Here is a 26,413-nt window from a genome sequence, read left to right as displayed (position 1 = left end):
TGGTTTTTGCTCTGACATACACTGTCAACTGTGGGATCTTATATAGACAGGTGTGTGCCTTTCAAAATCATGTCCAATCAATTGAATTTACCACAGGTAGACTCCAATCAAGTTGTAGAAACATCAAGGATGATCAATGGAAACAGGATGCACCTAAGCTCAATTTCAATTATCATAGCATAGGGTCTGAATAATTGTAAAAACTCCAAAATAAGGTCTGTGGTAAACACAGGTTTAGGAGATAGCTATTGTTGCTTTTTGTGAAGCATGTATGTAATCAAAAAAAATCACAAAGGCTTCATAATTCATAAAGCGAACTAATTTCTGTTTTTTAGAAATCGTTTAACTCTTAATGTATTAACAAATCAATACTGGAAGTACATATGAATAATATACAATATCACATTACACAAGGACCTTAAGGGACATACATACATACATACATACATACATACATACATACATACACTTATAATTCTAACAGGGGGGGGGGGGGGGGGGGGGACAACCGAAGGAACCGTGACGCTTCTAGTGTGCACACAGGCACCTAACTGTAGACAAGATCCCACATCAGAAAGTGGGAAACAGGGCTGCCTAAATATGATCCCCAATCAGAGACAACGATAAACAGCTGTCTCTGATTGGGAACCATATCAGGCCAACATAGAAATACAAAAACCCCATACGGTTTCTCCACAGAAAGTTGAAAAGCATCTGGTCTATCTCCTTGCTTATTTTACTGTCAAGATATAAAGATAGAACACCATGTGTTAGTCTAGAGATACCTTCAGCCTTGGTTATTAGGACTCTACCTTTTAAAGATAACTCCCTCTGTAGCTATTGATTTAGCTTCTTCTGGGGGGTTTTAATAAGAGGGTTAAAATTTAGTAAGCCTCTAGACTCCTGATCCTTTGTAATGGTTATGCTTAAATATGTAAGTTCTTCTTTTACTGGAATACCATAATATGAAGGTGTCACACAATCTTTGACAGCCATGATTTCACATTTATTAATGTTAAGATATAGACCAGACACTTTGGAAAAGGATTGTCTCACATTGATCGATATGGGAACTTGGTTAGCATCTTTCAGTAGTATCGTCAGCCAGCTGGCTTATAATAATTTATTTACCAGTTATGGAAATACCTTGTACAGGACTATTATTTAAAACATTTGTAAGAAGTTGGGTGATTAATAAAAACAGGTACGGAGAGATAGGACAACCTTGCCTAATTCCTCTCTTTTAACTCCAATCTAGGTGAGGTGCCATATTGCAATTTGATAGAGCTGTTGCCATTTGAATAGAGAGTCTTAATAGCCTTACAGAAGAATATCCCCAAAGCCAAGTCTCTCAAGGGAGTGGAAGCGGAACTGATGCTCTTCTGTGTCAAATGCTTTATAAAAATCTAAAAATAATATGAAGCTATCCTCAGTTATTAGGTCTGAGTAGTCAAGTATGTCTAATACTAGTCTGATATTGTTAGAAATATGTATGTTCCTCATGAAGCCAGACTGTGTTTCATCAATGACTGCATCCAGGACTTCTTTAATTATTTTTGCAAATAGTAAGGCTATTATCTTATAGTCATTATTAAGAAGACAAATTGGACGCCAGTTATCGATGAGCAGCACTTGTTTTTTAGGCTTAGGTATCAGTGTTATTAACCCCTGACTCATTGTAGGAGGGAGAACATTGTTTTTATACCCTCTAAAAAGACTTCAAATAGGAAGGGAGCTACTTGTTCAGAAAAGAATATGTAAAATGTTGAGGTAATTCCATCAACACCTGGTGATTTATTGTTCTTTAGATGTTTGCTTTGATGGGTTTATCACACCATTTACATTCTATATCACTGATAGAGTGAACATTATTCAGTGAGTCAAAAAACATATCTGTGGATTCCTGACAGTGTGTAGAGCTATACAATGTTCTGTAATGTTCAGTGTTCCCGGGAGCCGAAGACATGGATTTCGATTAAGGCAGCCCCCTGTACCTCGCTGATTGAGGTGTTGGGTTAAATGCGGAAGACACATTTCAGTTGAAGGCATACAGTTGTACAACTGACTAGGTGTCCCCATTTTCTTTCAACCATTTCTATGGGTAAAATGAATGGGGAAAGAATAGGGCTTTGGAATAAATGCCGCAAATAAGGTCTGAGGTTAACACAGGTTGATGAGATCGAATACGTTTTGTTCTATATAACAGTCAGTTAGCCTGACCATTATGAATTATGAAGCCTTTATGTGCGTTTGTTTTATTTATTACATAATTCACAAAAAGTGACGTTAGCTGATTGAGATCTCCTAAGCCTGTGTTTACCACAGACCTTATTTTCGGCGTTTATCAAAAAACGTTACAAGAACTCCATACATTTCCATGGGCTTTGTTCAAAGAACCATGGAGCAGTTCGTGCATACAAAAAAGACGCCATTACTAGAAAAATATATGAAACCTGAAAAACGTGTGTGCGTATTACGTCAAACGTCATTTGACGTACATTTTTAGCGCGGAGTTTGTTGTTTGCGGAAAAGGACAGGGGGAAGAGCACTTCTGGATTTGTTTGTCTTTTATAAAGTTCTGCTTTGTAATATTCCAGGATCTCTTTTTTTTTTTTTTTTTTTAGTTAATCTCAGAGAGTATTCAATTAGTATCATCGGCTATCCTTTACAAGCGATTTGTACGATAAAGGTAAAATAAAGTTTTGTAACGTCAATTCTATTTGCAAAGAACTTTGCTGGCTAGCTCAGCTCGTTAGCCTAGGTTGATGATGGGATATATTTTGAACCTAGACATTAACTAAGTTAGCTAAACAGCAAGTAGCTTGGTAGTTCAAAGCAGTCTTCTAATATATACTGAACAAAAATATACAAATATGAGTTACAGTTCATATAAGGAAATCGGTCAATTGAAATAAATTCATCAGGCCCTAATCTATGGATTTCATATGACTGGGCAGTGACGCGTCCATAGTAGGGCCAGGGAGGGCATCGGCCCACTCATTTGGGAGCCAGGCCCAGCCAATGAGTCCCCCCCCCCCCCCCCCCCCCCCCCCCCCCCAAAAAAAGCTTTATTACAGACTGAAATAATCCCCAGCACCCCACCTCACCCCTCTGACCATCCTGCAGGTGAAGGGCCTTGGCTGGCGTGGTTATACATGGTCTGCGGTTGTGAGGCCAGTTGGACCTACTGCCAAATTCTCTAAAATAATATTGGAGACAGCTTATGGTAGAGAAATGATCCTAAAATTCTTAGGAAACAGCTCTGGTGGACATTCCTGCACTCAGCATGCCAATTGCACGCTCCCTCAAAACTTTAGACATTTGTGGCGTTGTGTTGCGTGACAGAAATGTACATTTTAGTGGCCTTTTATTGTCCACGGCACAAGGTGCACCTGTGTAATGATCATGCTGTTTAATCAGCTTCTTGATTAGCCACACCTGTCAGGTGGATGGATTATCTTGACAAAGGATAAAATGCTCATTAAGGGATGTAAACAAATTTGTTTAAAACATTTGCGAGAAATAAGCTTTTTGTGCGTATGGAAAAGTTCTGTAGTCTTTTATTTTAGCTCATGCAACATGGGACCAGCACTTTACATGTTGTGTTTATATTTTTGTTCAGTGTACATTCTCCAAACTAGAAGCTAGCTAGTTGAGCTTGTAGCTAGTTGTTCAGGTCTGTGTTGTTTGAAGAGTGTACAATTGAGTAATATCAGCATAAAGTACATTTTCTGTATCTGCTTGTTTCCTTATTAAACACCTTGTTTCAACATAGTTAGCTAGTCAAACCGGAGTTAGCAGATTGCTAAAAGTCAGCTAACTTGCCAGCTATCCCATGCACAGTAACTTGGTTAGCTGACAGTTGCTCTACAGAATAATCAGTGTGTACTCGGTCATTGTGCCTCTAGTCAACCCACATCTTGACTGTCACAAACAAGGAACACAGGAAGATGTGTATTACAGAAACTGGACATATACTAAACATGATGTTGATCACTCTAAACTAAATATTAACTTTAGTCAACTTAAATTTCCCAATTACATGTTAACATTTCATCACATTCATCATGTCAGAATTGTCACTGGTTTAAATGCTCATCTGTATTTCTAGATCCACAGAACAAATGGAAGTCATTCCCTCTGTCTGCGATGACAGCAACAGCACAGAAAGTTACGTCAAAGCTGACAAGCACATTGGAAGGAGAAAACTATCAAGTGAGTTTGATCGTGCAACAGGAAGTAGAGCCATTCTTTCGGTGATATTGTCTTTACCAATTATGTTATGCCTTCTGTATGGTAACTCTATTTTTCTCCAGTGGATGTGGAGAATGACATTGAGTACCTCTACGAAGCTGTTCCTCAGCTGTCCACAGTTTTCCACATTTTAGACAAAATTGGGGAAGGTATGTTGTAGTACTCTGTATGTCTTCATATGCAGATGACTGCGGGTTAGCCACAGTTTGGCAATGAACAAATATCAGTTTAAAAAAGGGTTATCCTATATCAGTTGTTTTTGGCAAAACAAAAAAATACTTTGTTTTATGTAGGTACTTTCAGTTCAGTGTACCTGGGTGAGGCTCTGATGGCTAATGGGAAGAAAGAGAAATTTGCCCTGAAGCACCTCATCCCCACCAGTCACCCTGTGAGGATCGCTGCAGAGCTCCAGTGCCTCACTGTGGCTGGGTAAGTCTCACACTTTACATGCTCTGGGTGTAGGAGAAATATTACCACAAGCACTAATATTTTCATAGACTGATCCACTTGTAGAGGAACATTCTCTCAAGAGATGCATGAATAGGATTGCACTGCATTCGTTTACAGTGGTCTCCAACAAGTCAATCAAATCAAATCAAATTTATTTATATAGCCCTTCGTACATCAGCTGATATCTCAAAGTGCTGTACAGAAACCCAGCCTAAAACCCCAAACAGCAAGCAATGCAGGTGTAGAAGCACAGATTTTATAGGGCCCCCCCTTAGTAGTTTATTAACCATTATTTTACCAGGTATATTGGCAGTAAAAACAGTGCACTACTTTCTCTTGTACACTGATGTTCCCGGGGGAGAGGAGGAGAATGTCACTATTTGAAAGCTAGAAAAAGGAGCTTGTGGCATGTTTGAGTTTTTAAAAGTATCTCTCATGCTAGAAAAAGTTGGGAGACTCCAGGTTTAGACAACACAATGTTCTCAATGTTTTTCTTCCCTCTAAGTGGAAAAGAAAACGTCATGGGCGTGACCTACTGCTTCAGAAAGGATGATCACTGTGTGATTGTTATGCCTTATATGGAGCATCAAACCTTTGTGGTGAGTCAATACTGTGTAGTTGGTTACCTGGTTTGTGTGTTTATACCTTGTTTTTTGGCATAACACTAGCAAAGTGACGGAAATCTTTCTCCTATCAGGATATCATTGGCCTGCTGAGTTTCGAGGAGGTGCGTCAGTATATCTACCACCTGCTGAAAGCTCTCCGACATGTCCACCAGTTTGGCATCATCCACCGTGACATCAAGCCCACCAACTTCCTTTACAACCGGCAGGAGAAGATGTGAGTACTGAATACCCCTGTATCACTGGAGCTAACCTTCAGCTCTATGACACTCTGGAATACGTGACTCAGTTAGTCAGGTCCAGAGATCATGTCTTCTGGTCTTAATCTCCTGTCTTGAATAGTCTCTAGTCCAAAATTCAAGCATTTATAAACCCATTAATTGTTTGCTGCCTGCAACTCCCCCGCATTTTGTTGGGGTGCGTATTCCTACCATATATTGTTTTCATGGTGATTTGCAGGTTTTCCCTGGTGGACTTTGGGCTGGCACAGGGCACGACCGACACCCAGATCGAGCTGTTGAAGGTGGTGAAGCAGAAGACCCAAAAGGGTGGGGGCTCCACGGGGAAACCGGAGACATCACAGGGGAAACGGGCACCAACCTCCCTAGCCCCACCTCTACAATCACTTTCACACCCCAGGACCTCAGCACCTCACTCTTCCTCCTCCACCTCTTCTTCCACTTCCTCAAAACAACCAGATAAGCGGGTCTCGGTCTCCACATTTTCCTCCACCACCCGCTCTAAACACACCAAGGTTGTCTGCACTGGATCTATCTCTTGCACTTCATTTGGTTACAGTGGTGTTATGGTATTTGTCTATAGGCTTAGTTTTTATTAACTCATTGACCTTGTAGTTATTGGACCATAAAGTGTTGTGATACTCTGAAGATGTTTTGAGCTGAAAACACACTTCAGGGATGTTGTAATGTATACGGTGACATGTAGTTATCTTGCTTTATGTACTTTGTCTGCGGTGTTCATTAGTGACATGAGGTGACTTAGTTTGCTTTTTTTAACCAGGAGTTCTCAGGTCTGTGTAAAGCACCGCGGGCCGTATTTGGAGAGAGGAACCTGAATAGCTTTACCTCCGTCCCCACCAAAACCTCTGACCCCAAGTTAGAGGTAGGAAATGCTTGCCTTCTCTCCTGTTACATTCAATCCATAGCTACTCTGTTATCCAGTGTGTATTTAACACATTTGATTGACAGACATATTGCCGCACAAGTTTGGTATACTTTTCAGTTCTATCTTAGCTGGCTGTAACTCTGTTTTAGTCTTTTGGAGTTGTCACCAACAAATACATGTTTCTGGATACTCAGTCAGACCGCCCTCCAGCAGTAACAAACCAGACGATGAACTGTAGATTTTTTTTGGAAAGACTTTCCTCGGATCATAACAATCCTTTGTCTCTATGTTGGGCCAGCTGGTGAAGCCCACTAAAACAGAGGACCCTGCCACACGCAAGTTTATCTCTGCCCACCGGCGCCCAGTACCTGTCAGGACCCCTGTCAGCAACCAGAGACCCAACCAGAGGATGACCCCTGCTGCGGTCAACCTGGGCTTCACCTGCAGCTGCTACTCCACCGACAGAGTCTGTAACATCTGTATGTCTAGGAAACAGCAGGTGGCTCCCAGGGCCGGAACTCCTGGCTTCAGAGCACCAGAGGTCCTGACCAAGTGTCCCAACCAGGGAACAGGTAAGGCTAACAGATACCATCCTCAGCAGTACTACACCTCACATCTCTACTAATACTCCTCTCCACTGCAATGTTGCTCTCTGCATTGTAAATTAGAATGCGTTCTCAATCATATTTCACAGATGTCAACTTGTTTATTTTTCACTCCTGTCTCCCTGCAGCCATAGACATTTGGTCAGCTGGTGTGATCCTGCTTTCCCTGCTGAGTGGCAGGTACCCCTTCTTCAAAGCCAGTGACGACCTCATTGCCCTCACACAGATCATGACCATCCGAGGCTCCAGAGAAACCATCCAGGCTGCCATGACTTTCGGTGTGTATTTCGTCTTATCGACCATGTTGACAGCCATTGTCGGTGGTGACGACATCTTGATGTCACAAACGATGGTTTAGCATATTTGAACTTGACTTTAATGCTGGAATCTGGCAACGCACAAAGCAGGGCAACATGCCAAATGGCCTATTCCCCATAGCCTAAATGTTTAATATGTATGTGGTAGTTTGACTATTAACATAATGCAAGTGAACAATGTGCATTGTAGAAAGAGAGGAGAGCATCAAAGCAGCTGAATGTCACATGGGGTCCAAGGTGTTTTCCTCCTCCGTCTGATTGGCCTTTTGCAGCGGACACGTCGTTGTCTGGCTTGTTGTTTTAAAATCTTCGCTTTTAAAAATATATTTTGTCTCTTTTTTTTCCCTCAATTCCCTTTAGATTTGAATGACTTTTTGACCTAGGCATAGCCTATTCTTTCATGATCAAACATTTAACTCTGTTAGGCCTATAGATGAATTCAATCTCAGAATAGCCTGAATAAAAACATAGTATAGTAATAATGAGAGAGAGAGAGAACAAACAATTGCAAGATAGACTAATCGAATAGGAAGTCGACTAACCGAACAGGAAGTCCTGAACAGGAAGTCACATTTCGTTTTTGCTTTACTTTATCAAAGTGCTGGCAAAGTAAATTGTGCCGTCGGAAAATCCCTCCTCGCAAACCAAACAGCCAGTAATATAGGCCTACACTAGGGTACTGTCAATAAAAGTTGCATTAAGTATTACTTTGACAAGTTAAACTTATAAACTAACATTTTGTAATATTGCCAGTGTCTATTCATGTCCTTGAATTGTGCAACGGGCAATCAGACATAAGCTCCAGCAGCAGCATTTTCAATAAATGTGAGATTTTTTTTTTTTTTTTTTTTCCACTTTTATTTAACCAGGTAGGCTAGTTGAGAACACCTTTATTTAACCAGGTAGGCTAGTTGAGAACACCTTTATTTAACCAGGTAGGCTAGTTGAGAACACCTTTATTTAACCAGGTAGGCTAGTTGAGAACACCTTTATTTAACCAGGTAGGCTAGTTGAGAACAAGTTCTCATTTGCAACTGCGACCTGGCCAAGATAAAGCAGAGCAGTGTGACACAGACAACAACACAGAGTTACACATGGAGTAAACAATAAACAAGCCAAAAACACAAACAAATCAATGACACAGTAGAAAAAATTGTCTATATACAGTGTGTGCAAAAGGCATGAGGAGGTAGGCAATAATAGGCCATAGGAGCGAATAGTTACAATTTAGCAGATTAACACTGGAGTGATAAATGAGCAGATAATGATGTGCAAGTAGAGATACTGGTGTGCAAAAGAGCAGAAAAGTAAATAAAATAAAAACAGTATGGGGATGAGGTAGGTAAATTGGGTGGGCTATTTACAGATGGACTATGTACAGCTGCAGCGATCGGTTAGTTGGTGAGGGAAATAAGTCTTCAGCGATTTTTGCAATTCGTTCCAGTCACTGGCAGCAGAGAACTGGAAGGAAATGCGGCCAATTGAGGTGTTGGCTTTGGGGATGATCAGTGAGATATACCTGCTGCAACGTGTGCTACGGGTGGGTGTTATCGTGACCAGCGAACTGAGAAGGCGGAGCTTTTACCGCTGAGCTTTAATGATGAGTCTGTCGGAATTGTCTTGCAAACAACTTTATTTTGAATAGCTTACAAATTGTACATATAAAAGTCAACAACAATCAGCTAAAACAAATGTATTATTTAGCCTATAATTAAGCAACAAGGCCTGAGGGGGTGTGGTATATGGCCAACATACCTCGCTAAGGGTTGTTCTTCGGCATGACGCAATGAGGTGCCTTATTGCTATTATAAACTGGTTACCAATGTAATTATAGTAGTAAAAATACATGTTTTGTCATACCCGTGGTATACAGTCTAATATACCACGGCTGTCAGCCAATTAGCATTCAGGGCTCGACCCATCCAGTTTATAACATTCTTTAATGAACCTTGGCTTAGGCGAAGCCTTTTGCCTCTCGAACTGTAGAAATCCAAAATATACAATCAGATAACCATCGTATTATTTAACACTTAAAAATGAATAAACATTGACTTAGCCCTTTTTCCTATTTGTTTTTAGCTTATGTAAACTGTACAAACTCTAAATGTAACCTAAACAAAATAAGTACAGAAATATTTTAGCCTGTCTTTCAAATAAGATGCAATTGGAAACTCAGCTTAGCGAACTTGTAAATGTTGAGAGGTTTGTAGTCTGTCCATCCTTTGCCCTGATTATCGTTTTGCATATTCTGCAAGTGACTTGGATCAGGTCTGCTGGCTCACCTTGATAATTCCTCCTGAAACCGAATAACTGCCAAACGGGCGAAGACGTTTCTTTCCCAACCCAGTCAGCCATTTTATTTTATTTCTAATTTAGTGCCAGGCAGACTATACGGACCACCACTACTACAAATGGTTATCTGTACCGGTGTACAACTAAAGTAACCAAGGTGAAACATAGCAACGTCAGAACGTTGCTAGGGAAATTACCCAAGTTGCGCTGTGATTTCGACGCTAAATATCATATACATTTTTTTTTTAAATGCTGCCATGTGGACAGCCAATAGGGTCTTCCCCGGCAGGAAGTAGACACTGCATCTGACCAGCCAGAGAAAGTGTCAGCTCCTGCTGGATGGAGGGCAGGTAGCCCCAGGGCCGGGAAGCCTCCCATCCATCTAGGAGAAGTGGTCTCAGTCAGATTATTGATTTTCTTTTTCATGTCCTCCCTGGAGGGGAAGAGGGTGTGGTCAACTCTACCACTCTGCCCCCTTTTCTGCAGCGCCACACCCCAGGTGCCCCCAACCAACTCAGACAAGCGGTCTCTCACATCTCCTTGGACCCTCAACTACTCCTCAATCTTCATACAGACCTTTTTGTCTGTCATTTCCTCTCCTTCCTCCATGGTATTTTTGTTGTTGCTCTTCAGACTCTTCTGTGCCCTAGGATGCTTGAAGAGGCCACAGAAATATCTTGGTTGTATCTCCGTTGCTTGATGAAGCAACACTGAGCACCAGATTGAGTCACAAGCCATTGTATTTGCAAAAAGTTGTCACTGACATCACTTCACCTATGTCATGGAAGGAAAGTCCTGTATCTTGATGTCGTAATGGGCCTACCAAAGACCTGTTACTGTTATCAATGTAATTGTTTGGATCATCTAATTTCCTCTTAGTCATGTCACTTAAAAAACAGCAATAAGAGGCTCCAATTAATAATGTAGCTTAGTTCATAACTTTAAAAAGCCATTTACAAAAAAGGCTAAACTTTTTTAAATGCTTTAATTATTGAGTTGAATTACAAGAGTAAGGGCAGGATGCCACTGGTAATATTAAAAACTGTAAACCCATAGTAAAGTACAGTAGTCTGACCATAACATGACCATTATTCAACCACAGGTAAATCAGTGGTGTGCAGCCGTGAGCTCCCCCGGCAGGACCTGAGGACCCTGTGTGAAACCCTCAGAGGAAGGAGACCATCCCCGGACGATGAGGCCACACCACATCCCCACAGAGACACTACCACACGCCACCACCGTACCCATGACTCCCCCATTTCCACTCATCCCCCTGGGGAGCCCTCTAGACAGCACCACCCAGAGGAGGACCAGACCCTAGCAGAGCCTGAGGCCCAGGATGAGAGGGGATGGGACAGCGTGCCTGACGAGGCCTACGACCTGCTGGATAGACTGCTGGACCTGAATCCAGCCAAACGCATCACAGCTGCACAGGCACTGCAGCATCCACTTTTTACAGACCTCTGAGATTACTGTTTTCACTCATCTTTGCCAAGGAAGTGTATGAATTTCAAATGTGAAGATGTGCTATTTACTTGAATTGTTCCTCGTTACCATATAATTTATGATTGCCTTGTTAAATATAAAATTGTACTTACATTGTCAGAATAAAATGTATTAAGGCTCTCTTGGGAACTGATGAAGCCATTTGCAAAGCATGATTAGAAAGGCTAGAGTTTATTAACTGTCTAACAAAGATCCATCAACATGATTTAACTTAGTGGCATTTGAGTAACTAAATAAATGGCCATGGCAGACATTTAAAACGATAAACTGCCATCGAGCATTTAATCTGGTCGAGTTGAAGACTGAACATGCTTTATTACAGGTATTCAAGAAGCTGGTCTTGGTGTCATTATGCCTGAACCTGACATATTTAGGTAACGATGCCAAAATAAAACAATCACCACATTGTCAGAATACAAAGAAAGTTCACCAGAAACAAGTGATCCAAAGTGCTTCGCTTAATGACCCAAATCACTTAACTAGGCAACAGGGAGGGAGTTTCAATTATGAGGCCTCAATACAACACCGTGAAATTGTAACCCAGATCCACTGCTGCTCAGGGTTTCTCTTTCACTTCGATGATTTCCTCTATTCTCGCCAGGACGCTCTCCATCATGTCAAACGTGTGCAGTGCTGAGTGCAGAACCTACAAATGGCAAGAATGAGATTAAAAATACATTTACATACAAAGTAGGCAGAGATGTATAAATTATGCTAATTCTCAAATGACCCAAAGACAGAAACAATATTTTTTTTATACAGATGTATCTAAATGTTTTACCTGAAGCTGCATCTCTGGCGTCATGTTAGGCATCTTCTCGTTCCCGACTGTCAGAGAGCAGACTGACTCCTGGGTCTGGGACACTGCGCAGACAAACAGAAGTTACTATCACATGAAGAAAACATGGATCGAAAGCCAATTCGTTCCCTAAGACGCCAGGGAGCCAAAATAGACACCACAGAAGTAAACTCTGCAAAAAAAGAAATGTCCTCGCACTGTCAACTGCGTTTATTTTCAGGAAACTTAACGTGTAAATATTTGTATGAACATAAGTTTTAACTGAACAAGTTTCACATATGTGGCTATGAGAAATTGAATGTGTCCCTGAACAAAAGGGGGGGGGGGGGGGTCAACATCAAAAGTAACCGTATCTGGTGTGGCCACCAGCTACAATAAGTACTGCACTGCATCTCCTCATGAACGGCACCAGATTTGCTGTGAGATGTTACCGCACTCTTCCACCAAGGCACCTGCAAGTTCCGGGACATTTCTGGGGGGGAATGGCCCTAGCCCTCACCCTCCGATCCAACAGGTCCCAGACGTGCTCAATGGGATTGAGATCTGGGCTCTTTGCTGGCCATGGCCGAACACTGACATTCCTGTCTTGCAGGAAATCATGCACAGAACGAGCAATATGGTTGGTGGTGTTGTCATGCTGGAGGGTCATATCAGGATGAGCCTGCAGGAAGGGTACCACATGAGGGAAGAGGATGTCTTCCCTGTAACACACAGCTTTGAGATTGCCTGCGATGATGCTGTGACAAACCGCCCCAGGCCATGACGGACCCTCCACCTCCAAATTGATCCCGCTCCAAGGTACAGGCCTCGGAGTAACGCTCATTCTTTCAACGATAAATGCGAATCTGACCATGACCCCTGGTGAGACAAAACCGCGACTCGTCATTGAAGAGCACTTTTTGCCAGTCCTGTCTGGTCCAGCGACGGTGGGTTTGTGCCCGTAGGCGAGGTTGTTGCCGGTGATGTCTGGTGAGGACGTGCCTTACTACAGGCCTACAAGCCTTCAGTCCAGCCTCTCTCAGCCTATTGCGGACAGTCTTGAGCACTGATGGAGGGATTGTGCATTCCTGGTGTAACCCGGGCAGTTGTTGCCATCCTGTACCTGTCCCGCAGGTGTGATGTCCGAATGTACCGATCATGTGCAGGTGTTGTTACACGTGGTCTGCCACTGTGAGGACGATCAGCTGTCTGTCCGGTCTTCCTGTAGCGCTGTCTTAGGCATCTCACAGTAAGGACATTGCAATTTATTGCCCTGGCCACATCTGCAGTCCTCATGCCTCCTTGCAGCATGCCTAAGGCACGTTCACGCAGATGAGCAGGGATCCTGGGCATCTTTCTTTTGGTGTTTTTCAGAGTCAGTAGAAAGGCCTCTTTAGTGTCCTGGTTTTCATAACTGTGACCATAATTGCCTACCGTCTGTACGCTGTTAGTGTTTTAACGGCCATTCCACAGGTGCATGTTCATTAATTGTTTATGGTTCATTGAACAAGCATGGGAAACAGTGTTTAACCCTTTACAATGAAGATCTGTGCAGTTATTTGGATTTTTACAAATGATCTTTGAAAGACTGAGTTTTTTTGCTGAGTTTAGGAAGGTATACCAGCTGGCACCTAGACGAGACTAAGTGGTTGTGTCTCACCTTTAGCATTGGTCTTCTTGCTGTTGTCTTTGGTGTTCTGAAGCTCAGCCTCGTAGTGGGCTTTGGACATGTTCAACCCTGTGCGTAGTGGCTTCATGTAGTAGTCCTCAATCTTATACAGCTCAGTCCAGATCCCCGTCTGGACACCAGAGAATGATTAGTGTGTGCATTCAATGAACCCAAAGAAGACCAGGCAATAGTGTAAACATCCTCAGTCATCCTCACTATATAAAAATTTAACTTTTTGTGTTCATAAACATTGCATGCATCCCTTCTGCAATATGGATAAGTGTTGTGGTTGAGGCAGTAGCTACCTGGTTCCTCCACGCTTTGTCTCTGATGAGTAAATAGCGCAGCAGGTTCAGAGACTCCATCACCCTGTCAGAAAGACCAAGGCGTTAAGTCTCACTACACCCTACTACTGCTCACTGGGCTAAACTTGTTTGAATCGATCAATTATTGTAGTGAATATTGCCTGGATGGTGGGTGGAAAACATTGCATCAATCAACTACTGGTAGTTGGGTGTGGAGTGGACTGACCTGTCCAGGTTCTGTAGGAGGTCGGTCTCAGGACCCTGGGGGAGACACAGCACCTGACGCAGGAGAGGGAACAGGTGTGCCCCCATGAACCACTCGTTACCCTTGTCCGGCTGACAAGGAAAGATATGTACATTTACATAGGTAATATAGCACCTTTGGTAAAGGTATAGTTCATTTTTTTGAAGTTTTAACCCAAAATTTTTAAATCATTTACATTTGCAATCCGTGTAAATCTGAAAAGGCGCAAAACCATGAGCACCGTACCTTAAAGGCAAAGTCGATCTGGTTTTTGATGTTCTTGATGATGTAGCCCTCTACTCCTGCATGGTGACTTGTCTTCAGCATGCACCTAAAACGACATGAAAAGTTATCGGAAAGGTGTCGGAACAAAAGAGCGGCCATATTGTTCTACAGGGGTGAACTTAACTGGAAGAATTTGTATTTGGCTTCCGTGTCAAATTTATCGATGCTCAACTGCAGCACTTTTAGTCCTTTAATTCTCTGTGAACAGAAAATAACATTTGACCGCTAATGTTAGTAATACAGTGGGGCAAAAAAGTATTTAGTCAGCCACCAATTGTGCAAGTTCTCCCACTTAAAAATATGAGAGAGGCCTGTAATTTTCATCATAGGTACACTTCAACTATGACAGACAAAATGAGAAGAAGAAAAATCCAGAAAATCACATTGTAGGATTTTTTATTAATTTATTTGCAAATTATGGTGGAAAATAAGTAGTTGGTCAATAACAAAGGTTTCTCTCAATAATTTGTTATATACCCTTTGTTGGCAATGACAGAGGTCAAACGTTTTCTGAAAGTCTTCACAAGGTTTTCACACACTGTTGCTGGTATTTTGGCCCATTCCTCCATGCAGATCTCCTCTAGAGCAGTGATGTTTTGGGGCTGTTGCTGGGCAACACGGACTTTCAACTCCCTCCAAAGATTTTCTATGGGGTTGAGATCTGGAGACTGGCTAGGCCACTCCAGGACCTTGAAATGCTTCTTACAAAGCCACTCCTTCGTTGCCCGGGCGGTGTGTTTGGGATCATTGTCATGCTGAAAGACCCAGCCACGTTACATCTTCAATGCCCTTGCTGATGGAAGGAGGTTATCACTCAAAATCTCACGATACATGGCCCCATTTATTCTTTCCTTTACACGGATCAGTCGTCCTGGTCCCTTTGCAGAAAAACAGCCCCAAAGCATGATGTTTCCACCCCCATGCTTCACAGTAGGTATGGTGTTCTTTGGATGCAACTCTGCATTCTTTGTCCTCCAAACATGACGAGTTGAGTTTTTACCAAAAAGTTATATTTTGGTTTCATCTGACCATATGACATTCTTCCAATCTTCTTCTGGATCATCCAAATGCTCTCTAGCAAACTTCAGATGGGCCTGGACATGTACTGGCTTAAGAAGGGGGACACATCTGGCACTGCAGGATTTGAGTCCCTGGCGGCGTAGTGTATTACTGATGGTAGGCTTTGTTACTTTGGTCCCAGCTCTCTGCAGGTCATTCACTAGGTCCCCCAGTGTGGTTCTAGGATTTCTGCTCACCGTTCTTGTGATCATTTTGACCCCACGGGGTGAGATCTTGCGTGGAGCCCCAGATTGAGGGAGATTATCAGTGGTCTTGTATGTCTTCCATTTCCTAATAATTGCTCCCACAGTTGATTTCTTCAAACCAAGCTGCTTACCTATTGCAGATTCAGTCTTCCCAGCCTGGTGCAGGTCTACAATTTTGTTTCTGGTGTCCTTTGACAGCTCTTTGGTCTTGGCCATAGTGGAGTTTGGAGTGTGACTGTTTGAGGTTGTGGACAGGGGTCTTTTATACTGATAACAAGTTCAAACAGGTGCCATTAATACAGGTAACGAGTGGAGGACAGAGGAGCCTCTTAAAGTTACAGGTCTGTGAGAGCCAGAAATCTTGCTTGTTTGTAGGTGACCAAATAGTTATTTTCCACCATCATTTGCAAATAAATTCATTTAAAAAATCCTACAATGTGATTTTCTGGATGTTTTTTTCTCAGTCATTGTTGAAGTGTACCTACGATGAAAATTACAGGCCTCTCTCATCTTTTTAAGTGGGAGAACTTGCACAATTGGTGGCTGACTAAATACTTTTTTGCCCCACTGTATATATATGTGTTATAAATCCAACCTCCAGAGGACAAAGTAGTCATAGTATATGTATACAGGTTACTTACCAAATGCTGAATTGGACACAATGTCATGACTTTCACCAAATTCTAAAATGTAAAGGATAAAATGTCATTGTGATTCACACAGCGAGATGGGATGAAGCAATTCCTCTCTACTGATTGATAAAACACAAACTATCGCAAGTATTTGCGGCATTACATCAATATTGGATGTTTTGTTTTACCTGAGGGACACTGAAGAAAGATTTGAGCTCCATTAGCTGGACTGGGAGACTGTTGTCCTCAACCCTAACCAGGCTCTTTTCATACAGGTCCTTAGGAAAGGACAAACAAGCAATTAAGAGTTGTAGAAGGTCAATGAGAAAGTGTTACTTGTACAGAATTGCTAGTCTTCCGACTTTTATACAGAGGATCCTTACCAGTCCTTTCTGCAGTCTGGATTCTTCCGTTCTGGGGAGGGGGGGGGGGGGCACCAAATATATTGTTTGGATTTAGACACAATCAAAAACCAATTTTCAATACTTTACAGAAGTCTATAAAATGCTATACTTTGTCATTTACATAAATTGGAAAAGAAAGTCAAAAGTAAATGAATATGTACCTGCTCAAGAAGAGGTTGATGTATTCCATATTACACTGAAGAATAAACACTGAGCTGAAAGAAGAAAAGAGTGTTAGGACAATCAACACTGTTTTAGCACTTACATTAAGAGCCAACCAACCCCAATACCACCGAGGCATACAATACAAATTGAATAAAAAACTTCTTAGCCAGGTGCAAACAGTACTTTCAGAGTAATATGAACTGAAAACACACAGTCTTTATTCCCTACCTGAAGACTGTGGGGAAAGTATCCATGGCAATGTGCTGTACGAACAGCAGGTAGGCCAGGCAGGCCAGAGACTCTTTGGGGTAGCACACCTCTTCCTCCAGGAACCCAGGCACCTCTCTCCTCCTCAGCAGGCTGTGAGACAGTAGGTCAGGGAGGGACTCCCCGATGTCTGACAGGATGCCCTGCAAAACACACACACACACAGGAGGAGCAGGGTTAACCTAAGTATAGAGAGGGTTAGCCCTTTATTAGTTAGTTACCCCTATACAGGATTAAGTTTCACCTAGCTGTATGAGAACTCAGGTAGCCTAGCGGTTAAGAGCATTGAGTCAGTAACCGAAAGGTCGCTGGATTGAATCCCCAAGCCGACTAGGTAAAAAAAATCTGTTGATGTGACCTTGAGCAAGGCACTTAACTCTGATTGCTCCTGTAAGTCCAGAGCGTCTGCAAAATGACTAATGTAAACACTTAAATGGAAGTGAAATATAATCTTCATGAATAGTATAAAAAGAGCTAGCCTGTTGCCAGAGCTGCTTGTGCTGTATTAACAGTCTCCTATAGTCGTTGTCAATGCCCATAGGATTTAGATATACAACACAAACAGATCTGGAACAAGGCTAGCTCTAAGAGCAATGGTCACAATCTGAGCAGGCATCTTACCAGAATCTCTGTGGCAAAGTTCCTGAGGGGAGATTCTGCTAGGGTTTCAGGATCCTTCAGCTGCACCTCCAGAAGAGGCTCACAAAGACTCTTCATACTGCTAGGGTGACAACACACACACACACACTCTATACACACACGTTATAGACACACTCTCTTCATGCACCTAGACACTTAATGCTCGGAGCCAAAGAATTTCACTGTACCCTGCAATCACACCTGCAACCCTGTACATGCGACTATTAAACAATCAGAATCCAATTCTCCTCTGCTAAGCTACAGTATGATGGTGTATTGTATCTGTCCCGATGTAAAAAAAATATACAAATAAATAAAATACACATGCTAACTCAATAGCTCCCCAATAACACATGTAGACCTACAACTTGAGCAGCTCAGTCCTCAGCTCATCCTCTTTGGGCGTCCTGCTCTGCTTGGCCTCCTCCACGAAGGGCCTGACAAAGACCAGCAGGGCCGAGCAGCAGCGGCACAGGCTGAACACGTCGTCCTCCTCCTGCTCCTTGGTCTGGGGCACGGGCAGCCTGGCCACCTGGTCCAGCAGAGTGGAGAGAGCCATGCCCACCGAGGAGGCCTTCCGGCTGCCCAGCCGCAACAACACTGAGGGGGAGGGTGGAGAGGTGGGAACAGTAAGGGAGAGGTTCAGTGTGGGGAAAAGGGTGGGAGTAGAGGAAGTGGGTGGGAAGGTGGTAAGAGAGTGGATAGGTGATAAGGGGTGTGTAGATTGAGAGAGTGGTAGCAGAGAGTAGGCATTAAGGCATGGGAAAGGGTGGGAGTAGACAGGGAAATGTGAGTAGGGGCAAAGGGCATTAGGGTGGGAGTAGCGGAAGTGGGTGGGAAGGTGGGAAGAGAGTGGATAGGTGATAAGGGGTGTGTAGATTGAGAGAGTGGTAGCAGAGAGTAGGCATTAAGGCATGGGAAAGGGATACAGAAACTTCTTAATGGTCAAGAAAGTCAAACAATATTGAGGGTTTTCCATTCAGCGGTGGAAAGGTGTTCCTCACCTTTCTGTAGTGGCTGCAGCAGGAGGATGACGGTCTCTGCGATGGAGTCAGGGTGAGCCTCCTCAACCTGCTCCAGCAAGCCAACCAGTAGCTCCTTGGGACTGCAAACCTGACCAATCACACACAAGAATATAGGGTTCCTTTTTCTGTGTCAATGCACTTCCGTGTCTGGACATGCAAACATGTAGCCTAATCTCAGATCTGTTTGTAATATCTTGCCAACTCCTATGGTGATCTGGGGCCAGACTAGCAAACATTTACATTTTATAACCAAAACAACAATATGGCTGCGTTTAGACAGGCAGCCCATTTCAATCAGATCAGCTCGGAAAAAGAGCTTATGTGAAAAGTTCTGATATGATTGGTCAAAACGCAGAGTATTAGACATGTAATAACGTATAATAATTAGAACATGTCAACAGACCTCCAGCAGGTGTGTGAGGATGGCGAGGCAGTGAGGAGGAAGATTATTTTCCTCCTTCTTCAGCAGAATCTGAACCAGAGGACCCAGCAGGTTCCAGCCCATACATTTCACTATGTTCTACAGAAAAACAGGGGGAGAAGTAGTATTACTTCACTATGTAATAACTAACATATACCATCATTATGACCCAGAGGTTTACCTGGTCAGATCATGTGGTTAGGAAAACCTCAGGTTCCAACCATACATCCCTATAAAAGTACATATATAGGCTACTTTAAGAGAGAGAGAGCCTTTCAGCTGAGAAGCAGCACACCACATCCAAACGACCATCTGTTGATGTGCAAGGCACTTCACCCTAATTTGCTCCCTGGGCGCCGTACTACTATGACTGACCCTGTAAAACAACACAGCGAGCAACTCTTTTTCAACACATTTCACTGCACCTATCCAGTGTATATGTGATAATACAACTTGTATTTATTTTTTACTATACACTTGGTATAGATGTCTGGTACAATCTTTAGTTCACCTTATTTTCCTCATCTAGGACGATACTCAGAACCTGAGCACTCTCTCCATCCTCTAGACAGGTACGTCCAGCTATCTGGAACACGGAATAATCCTCAGTCGTATAGTTGTCATCCTGGATGGCTTGCTGCATGAGAAAGGGGTAGAGAAAAAGAGAGAGAGGGAAAGGGGGGTTGGTAAGTCTGTCCTTTACTAACCTTGTCCCCAAGCTACTGCGCACATGCTATACTAAGCATCTGAGCTTTGGGAGGACGTCTGGGTGAGCGAGACCAGCTTGGGGAGTACGCCTGGGTGAGCGAGACCAGCTTGGGGAGGACGCCTGGGTGAGCGAGACCAGCTTGGGGAGGACGTCTGGTGAGCGAGACCAACTTGGGGAGGACGTCTGGTGAGCGAGACCAGCTTGGGGAGGACGTCTGGTGAACGAGACCAGCTTGGGGAGGACGTCTGGTGAGTGAGACCAGCCATAACACAATGCTCTGGTGAACTCAGTTGTCATAGGACACGTGTCAAACTCATTCCATGCAGGGCTGTGTGTCTGTGTGTTGCTCCTCCCTTGTACTTGATTGATACATTAAGGTCACTAATTAATTTGGTACTCTCCTCGCCTGGTTGTCTAGGTCTTAATTGAAAGGAAAAAACTAAAACCAGCAGACACTAAGCCCTAAATGGAATTTCACACCCCTGCCTTATGTGTACTCTTATGACTTACACATCTCTGGACGACATCACTCAGTTGTTCTAGAGCCATCCTCGTTGTCTCGGCTGTTCTCCAACAGAGGGTATCTCTTCACTAAACACTCCTGTAAGGGGGAAAAAAATGTGTGTTCAGTAGTACGGGTTATTAAATAACACGTTTCGAATGCAGTCATCACAGTTTTGTTTTATGTATGAAACCGTGGCACACAAAACAGAGAGTCAAGGCAAAGTAGGACTATTTAGTATGCACCAGCTGATTTGCTGTGAGTGAGTGGCACACATAATGGATGTAACGTCAGAAATGTATCTTGGTTTAACTCCATCATTAGTGATTTAATAAAACTGTATTTTGTTTGTTTATGCTTGTGGCGTAGCTAGCCTAGTCTAAAACGCACATGATTAGGAAATAAGCAAGAACGGAATAGTCAAATCACTTCATTATTGTGGCTGCTTTGCCTTGAGGCGAGAAATCGAGGCAACAATCGACTCTAAGTGTAATCGTTTCATAAAGCTATATAGGATCTACAGCTTAATTTCCACGATAAAGAATATAAGGCCATAGTTAAAGTATTAATCGGTTTAATTTATTAGAGGAATCGCTACTTACATGTCAATTATCGGAGACACTGTCAGTCGCGTGGATTCGGAAGTGTTTCGGCAGCGTTGACCCTGATGAATTGCCGTAGATGTAATACGTCACAGGTCAAAGTTGAAATTAGCACAAAACATTGGACCAGCATGAAGAAGGAGCAATGTAAAAGGTTTCGTTTTTACAAGGCATCATCAGACCGGTATTAACATTGTGTTTGGATATTGTTGGGTCTCTGTAGGTCCTCAAAAAGTAATGAAAATGGAGATATCAATCTTGCAGCTACAGTTGTGTTTACATATAGTTAGCTACCATGTTTCATAGCTAACCATACAACGGTAGCCTTTAATACTTAATTACAGTATAAGTTACAGCTAACTGTCTTATTACGTTCTGTCATGAGCACGGACACCTAATGTCACTTATTCGACAGATGGGGAGAGTGTCAAAGCACAGACCTCTGCAGAGGAAGCAAGAATGTATCCCCCCCTGGAGAAGAGACCTCTGCAGGTGGTGGAGTGTCTCTTGGAGGATAGCGTACTGGAGGACTTCCTGGTTGACTGTGTGAGTACCATAAAGATTGAGGTCTACAAATACACTGATCCAAATACAAGATTGCTCTTTGGTTGGTGGCTAAGATGGTGACATGCGGATTTGGAACGGTTCCACTTTTGAGTATTAGAAGAGGATCTATGACCTCATGGAAAGACTTTACAGTTTCTGTCAATAGATATCAGTTGATCGAGGAGCACCACATCGCTATTTCAGGTAGTGTGGGGTATCTGTCATGTATTCATGATGTTGTCCTTGATTTGCAGGAAAGCTTGATCACTTCTGCCAATTACAAAGACAGTTGAGGAGAGATCTATTGTGAAGCTGTGTGGCTATCCTGTCTGTTCAAATAAACTGGGCTAGGTAACGTTTCATTTATTTATAAAAGGCATCCCTTTTTTACTTGCCTTTGAGTAAATAGTGTTTTGTCAAAACCAACTCATTCTGATATTTCTTTTCATAGGCCCCCACTCAACAGTTAAACATTTCCACCAACACCAATAAAGTCAATGACATTACAGAACGCACGGTCAGTGTACAGAATCAGATATTCTGTTGTGTTATGACCAGCACCATTTAAGAACGTAACTGATGTAAGACTGAAACAATGCCCTTTTCGTCTCTGACCTAGTCCTTCTGCAGTAATTCTGCTACAAAGCCTCCAAGTCATTTGAGCTGCAGATTTCAAAGAGCCCTCTATGATTGAGGCAGCACGAGAGGTAATTATGTTCCGTTTCACTTTACATTGAGTCATGGTTAACCGCAGATACAGTGCCTTGCGAAAGTATTCGGCCCCCTTGAACTTTGCGACCTTTTGCCACATTTCAGGCTTCAAACATAAAGATATAAAACTGTATTTTTTTGTGAAGAATCAACAACAAGTGGGACACAATCATGAATTGGAACGACATTTATTGGATATTTCAAACTTTTTTAACAAATCAAAAACTGAAAAATTGGGCGTGCAAAACTATTCAGCCCCTTTACTTTCAGTGCAGTAAACTCTCTCCCGAAGTTCAGTGAGGATCTCTGAATGATCCAATGTTGACCTAAATGACTAAAGATGATAAATTCAATCCACCTGTGTGTAATCAAGTCTCCGTATAAATGCACCTGCACTGTGATAGTCTCAGAGGTCCGTTAAAAGCGCAGAGAGCATCATGAAGAACAAGGAACACACCAGGCAGGTCCGATATACTGTTGTGAAGAAGTTTAAAGCCGGATTTGGATACAAAAAGATTTCCCAAGCTTTAAACATCCCAAGGAGCACTGTGCAAGCGATAATATTGAAATGGAAGGAGTATCAGACCACTGCAAATCTACCAAGACCTGGCCGTCCCTCTAAACTTTCAGCTCATACAAGGAGAAGACTGATCAGAGATGCAGCCAAGAGGCCCATGATCACTCTGGATGAACTGCAGAGATCTACAGCTGAGGTGGGAGACTCTGTCCATAGGACAACAATCAGTCGTATATTGCACAAATCTGGCCTTTATGGAAGAGTGGCAAGAAGAAAGCCATTTCTTAAAGATATCCATAAAAAGTGTCGTTTAAAGTTTGCCACAAGCCACCTGGGAGACACACCAAACATGTGGAAGAAGGTGCTCTGGTCAAATGAAACCAAAATTGAACTTTTTGGCAACAATGCAAAACGTTATGTTTGGCGTAAAAGCAACACAGCTCATCACCCTGAACACACCATCCCCACTGTCAAACATGGTGGTGGCAGCATCATTGGTTTGGGCCTGCTTTTCTTCAGCAGGGACAGGGAAGATGGTTCAAATTGATGGGAAGATGGATGGAGCCAAATACAGGACAATTCTGGAAGAAAACCTGATGGAGTCTGCAAAAGACCTGAGACTGGGACGGAGATTTGTCTTCCAACAAGACAATGATCCAAAACATAAAGCAAAATCTACAATGGAATGGTTCAAAAATAAACCTATCCAGGTGTTAGAATGGCCAAGTCAAAGTCCAGACCTGAATCCAATCGAGAATCTGTGGAAAGAACTGAAAACTGCTGTTCACAAATGCTCTCCATCCAACCTCACTGAGCTCGAGCTGTTTTGCAAGGAGGAATGGGAAAAAAATGTCAGTCTCTCGATGTGCAAAACTGATAGAGACATACCCCAAGCGACTTACAGCTGTAATCGCAGCAAAAGGTGGCGCTACAAAGTATTAACTTAAGGGGGCTGAATAATTTTGCACACCCAATTTTTCAGTTTTTGATTTGTTAAAAAAGTTTGAAATATCCAATAAATGTCATTCCACTTCATGATTGTGTCCCACTTGTTGTTGATTCTTCACAAAAAAATAGTTTTATATCTTTATGTTTGAAGCCTGAAATGTGGCAAAAGGTCGCAAAGTTCAAGGGGGCCGAATACTTTCGCAAGGCACTGTATAGCCGTGCTCAGGTAGGCCACCATTTTCCTTTAGGTCCAGATATGACCAAAATGTTGACTCTCGTCCTCTTATGACCATGTTTTTCCTCTTTTTGTTTGCAACCCCCCAGATGTAAACTTAATGAATAAAGGAGATTGGTATGTACATTCGTTTTTTTTTTTTACAATTTCATATAGTCTCGATTAATTGATAAGATGTGTAGCTGTCATTCAACTGATTTATAAGGGATGGAGGGATGGATCCATTTATCAATCATTACGGCATAATAATTAAATAATTCACAGACTGTATACATCAAATTAAATTATAGATCCATTGATTTATTGATTGATTGGTGGCTTGACTGACTGACTTCCCCCTGATTCCCTCTGTCTGTCTGTAGCGGTAGCACTGGAGAGGAGGAGAGGCTGACTAAGGTGTTTCAGAGAGGAGGATGTGAGGAACCTTCCCCTGTACTCTGTGGCCCCAGAGAACCCCAGATGATCCCGTACAGCCGGTCACAGCGACACAGAACAGCACTTTGTTTCCAGCGTAGTCTCCCAGCAACAGGGACCCAGGGTGCGCTGGGGCAGTCTGCCCAAGCACACCAACGAAGGGGAGGGGAGGGAACGAGAAGAGGGAGAGAAGGTCGGGAGGGAAGAACACAAAGATGCCAAAACAAACAAACAAGGCTGAAGACAAGAAGGAAGGAGAATTCAGAAGAATCACAGAAAGAACCAACAAAGACAATCAATGACATAGATGGACCCCAACAACACACAACAGATACAAACCACCCCAGTAAGCAGCAGCCTTTCCTGGAAGAGAGAGGCTCACCAGCGGGCCGGTCTATGGAGGATGCCGCAGCACTACTGAGCCAAGTCACAATGCAGGATAGAGATCCAGTCACGGTTACATCTTCTGTACTAACAACCGTCAACACAATGCAGTGTACAGAATCAAGATCCAGCTCCAACCCCCAACCCTCAGTGGGACTCAACCCCAGCACAGCCCACCCAGCCGGGCCTCAGGATCACCCAGTTGGGCATGAGCAGGAGGGGGGCCCAGGGGCTCCTCAAGGGCCACGAAACGACTCCAAAACCTGGCTCGGTCTGACTGAACCTTCTAGAAGTCCTATGGAGTTCCTTCGATGAATGGTGGACTGAGGAGACTATGAAGTTCCTATATGGCCCAGACCACTTTAATAAAACAACAGTAGAAACGAAGAAGAAAAAGGAGGAGAAGAAGAAGAACTGGATGAAGATAACCTGGAGGATGTTGTAGAAGGGGTTGGGGATGGAGGGGACGGCGGGTCCCCAGAGGGTCAGGGAGTTCTACAAAGGGGAGGAAGCCCACTGGGTGTCAGGGAAACGGGCCCTGAGACTCAGAGGTGAGTGGGGGATAAGTGTAGTGTAGTAACCGTCAGTGTCCAGATGGGGGCACTATGTATAAGCATTGGAAATTGGAGTTAAGCGTGATGATGATGATGGTCTTGTTTTTGAGGTTGGCTTTTACCATGAAGATGTTTTTTTTATGTCTCACCTCACTTCTTTCCCTCACTCTGTGTCTCCTCTCCTTTCCCATCTACGCTCTCTCTCCTTCTTTCACACTCTTTCTCCTGCTTTCACGCTCTTTCTCTCATGCTCTCTCTCCACCCCACCCCACCCACCCAGGACCAGGGTGGTTGGTTGATTCCCATGCCTAGCACCTCATACAGAAACACATAACGGTTGAGAAGCTCACTAGAGGGTGTGTGTGTCTGTATGAAAATGCTGCTACGGTTTTCAAAATTCAAAAAACTGTTTTATGCAATGGAAATGTGGTCACTGATGTTGACAACCAGCAATATTACAGAAGCATTGGTAAGTACTAGCTCGGTCTTGTTGAACTTCGCATCTCAGCAACTTAAGAAATAAAATCAAGTTCTGTGTATATATTTATATGTCCGGTTTTCCTCATCTTGGGAAATGTCTCACCATGACTGACATCTCCAGTGACCACAACAGCCTGGTCAGGACCTTCAGGTCAGTGCCAATGTCAACTCTTAGAGTTAAAGGGCCAATCCTTAATTGAAACAATAAAAAATGCCTCCCCGCCTCTGTTTTGGTAAAAAGCTGAAGGATGGGCCTGGAGAAATGTAACTCTTCTCAAATTCATAGACAGAGCTATGGATGCAAGGCCTGAGCGTCCTAGATTAGAGTTTCAAGCATGTTTTGAGGCAATACAGTGTTTGTTTATATTTGAAATCTAATTGTATTGGTCGCATACACATATTTAGCAGATGCTACTGAAGGTGTAGCTAAATGCTTGTTTACTAACATTGGAGTGAAACAAGCTTATATTTTGGGTTCTGATGGGGTATGACATTTGAACTTAGCTAATAAAGCAATTTCTAAGTTATATTCTTCAAGAA

The 26,413-nt window shown here is 42.9% G+C and overlaps 2 protein-coding genes and 1 long non-coding RNA gene across 10 annotated transcripts; 2 read left to right on the top strand and 1 right to left on the bottom strand.

The window, feature by feature from the left end:
• The first annotated feature begins 2,516 nt into the window (after positions 1 to 2,516).
• Positions 2,517 to 11,462, top strand: cdc7 (cell division cycle 7 homolog (S. cerevisiae)). Of its 5 annotated transcripts, none has more exons than XM_020462577.2 (11): positions 2,517 to 2,689; positions 4,112 to 4,215; positions 4,317 to 4,403; positions 4,548 to 4,683; positions 5,210 to 5,303; positions 5,402 to 5,544; positions 5,787 to 6,081; positions 6,348 to 6,449; positions 6,751 to 7,024; positions 7,186 to 7,335; positions 10,769 to 11,462. In XM_020462577.2, exons 2-11 carry the CDS (start codon positions 4,125 to 4,127, stop codon positions 11,131 to 11,133), a joined length of 1,737 nt encoding a protein of 578 aa, XP_020318166.1. In that variant the 5' UTR covers positions 2,517 to 2,689; positions 4,112 to 4,124; the 3' UTR covers positions 11,134 to 11,462. The 5 variants fall into 5 exon arrangements, with proteins under 5 accessions (XP_020318166.1, XP_020318167.1, XP_031662272.1 ...); XM_020462578.2 differs by having other exon boundaries at positions 2,533 to 2,689; positions 5,787 to 5,850; positions 10,769 to 11,294; XM_031806412.1 differs by lacking the exon at positions 2,517 to 2,689 and adding an exon at positions 3,458 to 3,533 and having other exon boundaries at positions 5,787 to 5,850; positions 10,769 to 11,292.
• On the bottom strand, positions 10,637 to 21,201 carry glmna (glomulin, FKBP associated protein a). Of its 3 annotated transcripts, none has more exons than XM_020462574.2 (19): positions 21,085 to 21,201; positions 20,491 to 20,581; positions 19,783 to 19,908; positions 19,254 to 19,370; positions 18,830 to 18,938; positions 18,191 to 18,425; positions 17,808 to 17,907; positions 17,148 to 17,329; positions 16,916 to 16,969; positions 16,734 to 16,764; positions 16,539 to 16,628; positions 16,360 to 16,401; positions 14,578 to 14,651; positions 14,415 to 14,499; positions 14,151 to 14,260; positions 13,925 to 13,988; positions 13,611 to 13,749; positions 11,954 to 12,036; positions 10,637 to 11,818 (listed from the first exon to the last, which is right to left on the bottom strand). In XM_020462574.2, exons 2-19 carry the CDS (start codon positions 20,527 to 20,529, stop codon positions 11,729 to 11,731), a joined length of 1,770 nt encoding a protein of 589 aa, XP_020318163.1. In that variant the 5' UTR covers positions 20,530 to 20,581; positions 21,085 to 21,201; the 3' UTR covers positions 10,637 to 11,728. The 3 variants fall into 3 exon arrangements, with proteins under 3 accessions (XP_020318163.1, XP_020318164.1, XP_031662269.1); XM_020462575.2 differs by having other exon boundaries at positions 17,808 to 17,904; XM_031806409.1 differs by having other exon boundaries at positions 19,783 to 20,225; positions 21,085 to 21,123.
• On the top strand, positions 21,167 to 26,413 carry LOC109871650 (uncharacterized). 2 transcript variants are annotated; one of them, XR_002252328.2, is made up of 7 exons: positions 21,167 to 21,268; positions 21,500 to 21,630; positions 21,885 to 21,981; positions 22,082 to 22,147; positions 22,250 to 22,337; positions 24,131 to 24,158; positions 24,404 to 26,413. It is a non-coding gene; the product is annotated as an uncharacterized LOC109871650 (long non-coding RNA). The 2 variants fall into 2 exon arrangements; XR_002252327.2 differs by having other exon boundaries at positions 21,179 to 21,268; positions 22,082 to 22,337.

Source organism: Oncorhynchus kisutch, linkage group LG27 (genome assembly GCF_002021735.2).
Source record: "Oncorhynchus kisutch isolate 150728-3 linkage group LG27, Okis_V2, whole genome shotgun sequence".
Classification (NCBI taxonomy): domain Eukaryota; kingdom Metazoa; phylum Chordata; class Actinopteri; order Salmoniformes; family Salmonidae; genus Oncorhynchus; species Oncorhynchus kisutch.
The sequence above is the reverse complement of the archived record's forward strand: the minus strand, read 5'-3'. Positions and strand labels throughout refer to the sequence as shown.

Coding starts and splice junctions, on each gene's coding strand:
- cdc7 (XM_020462577.2), top strand. CDS start 4,125: ATGGAAGTCATTCCCTCTGTCTGCGATGACAGCAACAGCACAGAAAGT. Junction 4,216..4,316: donor TGGAAGGAGAAAACTATCAA/GTGAGTTTGATC, acceptor ATTTTTCTCCAG/TGGATGTGGAGAATGACATT. Junction 4,684..5,209: donor CAGTGCCTCACTGTGGCTGG/GTAAGTCTCACA, acceptor CTTCCCTCTAAG/TGGAAAAGAAAACGTCATGG.
- glmna (XM_020462574.2), bottom strand. CDS start 20,529: ATGGCTCTAGAACAACTGAGTGATGTCGTCCAGAGATGT. Junction 19,909..20,490: donor GTGATGTCGTCCAGAGATGT/GTAAGTCATAAG, acceptor TTTCTCATGCAG/CAAGCCATCCAGGATGACAA. Junction 13,750..13,924: donor ACAAAGCGTGGAGGAACCAG/GTAGCTACTGCC, acceptor TCTGGTGTCCAG/ACGGGGATCTGGACTGAGCT.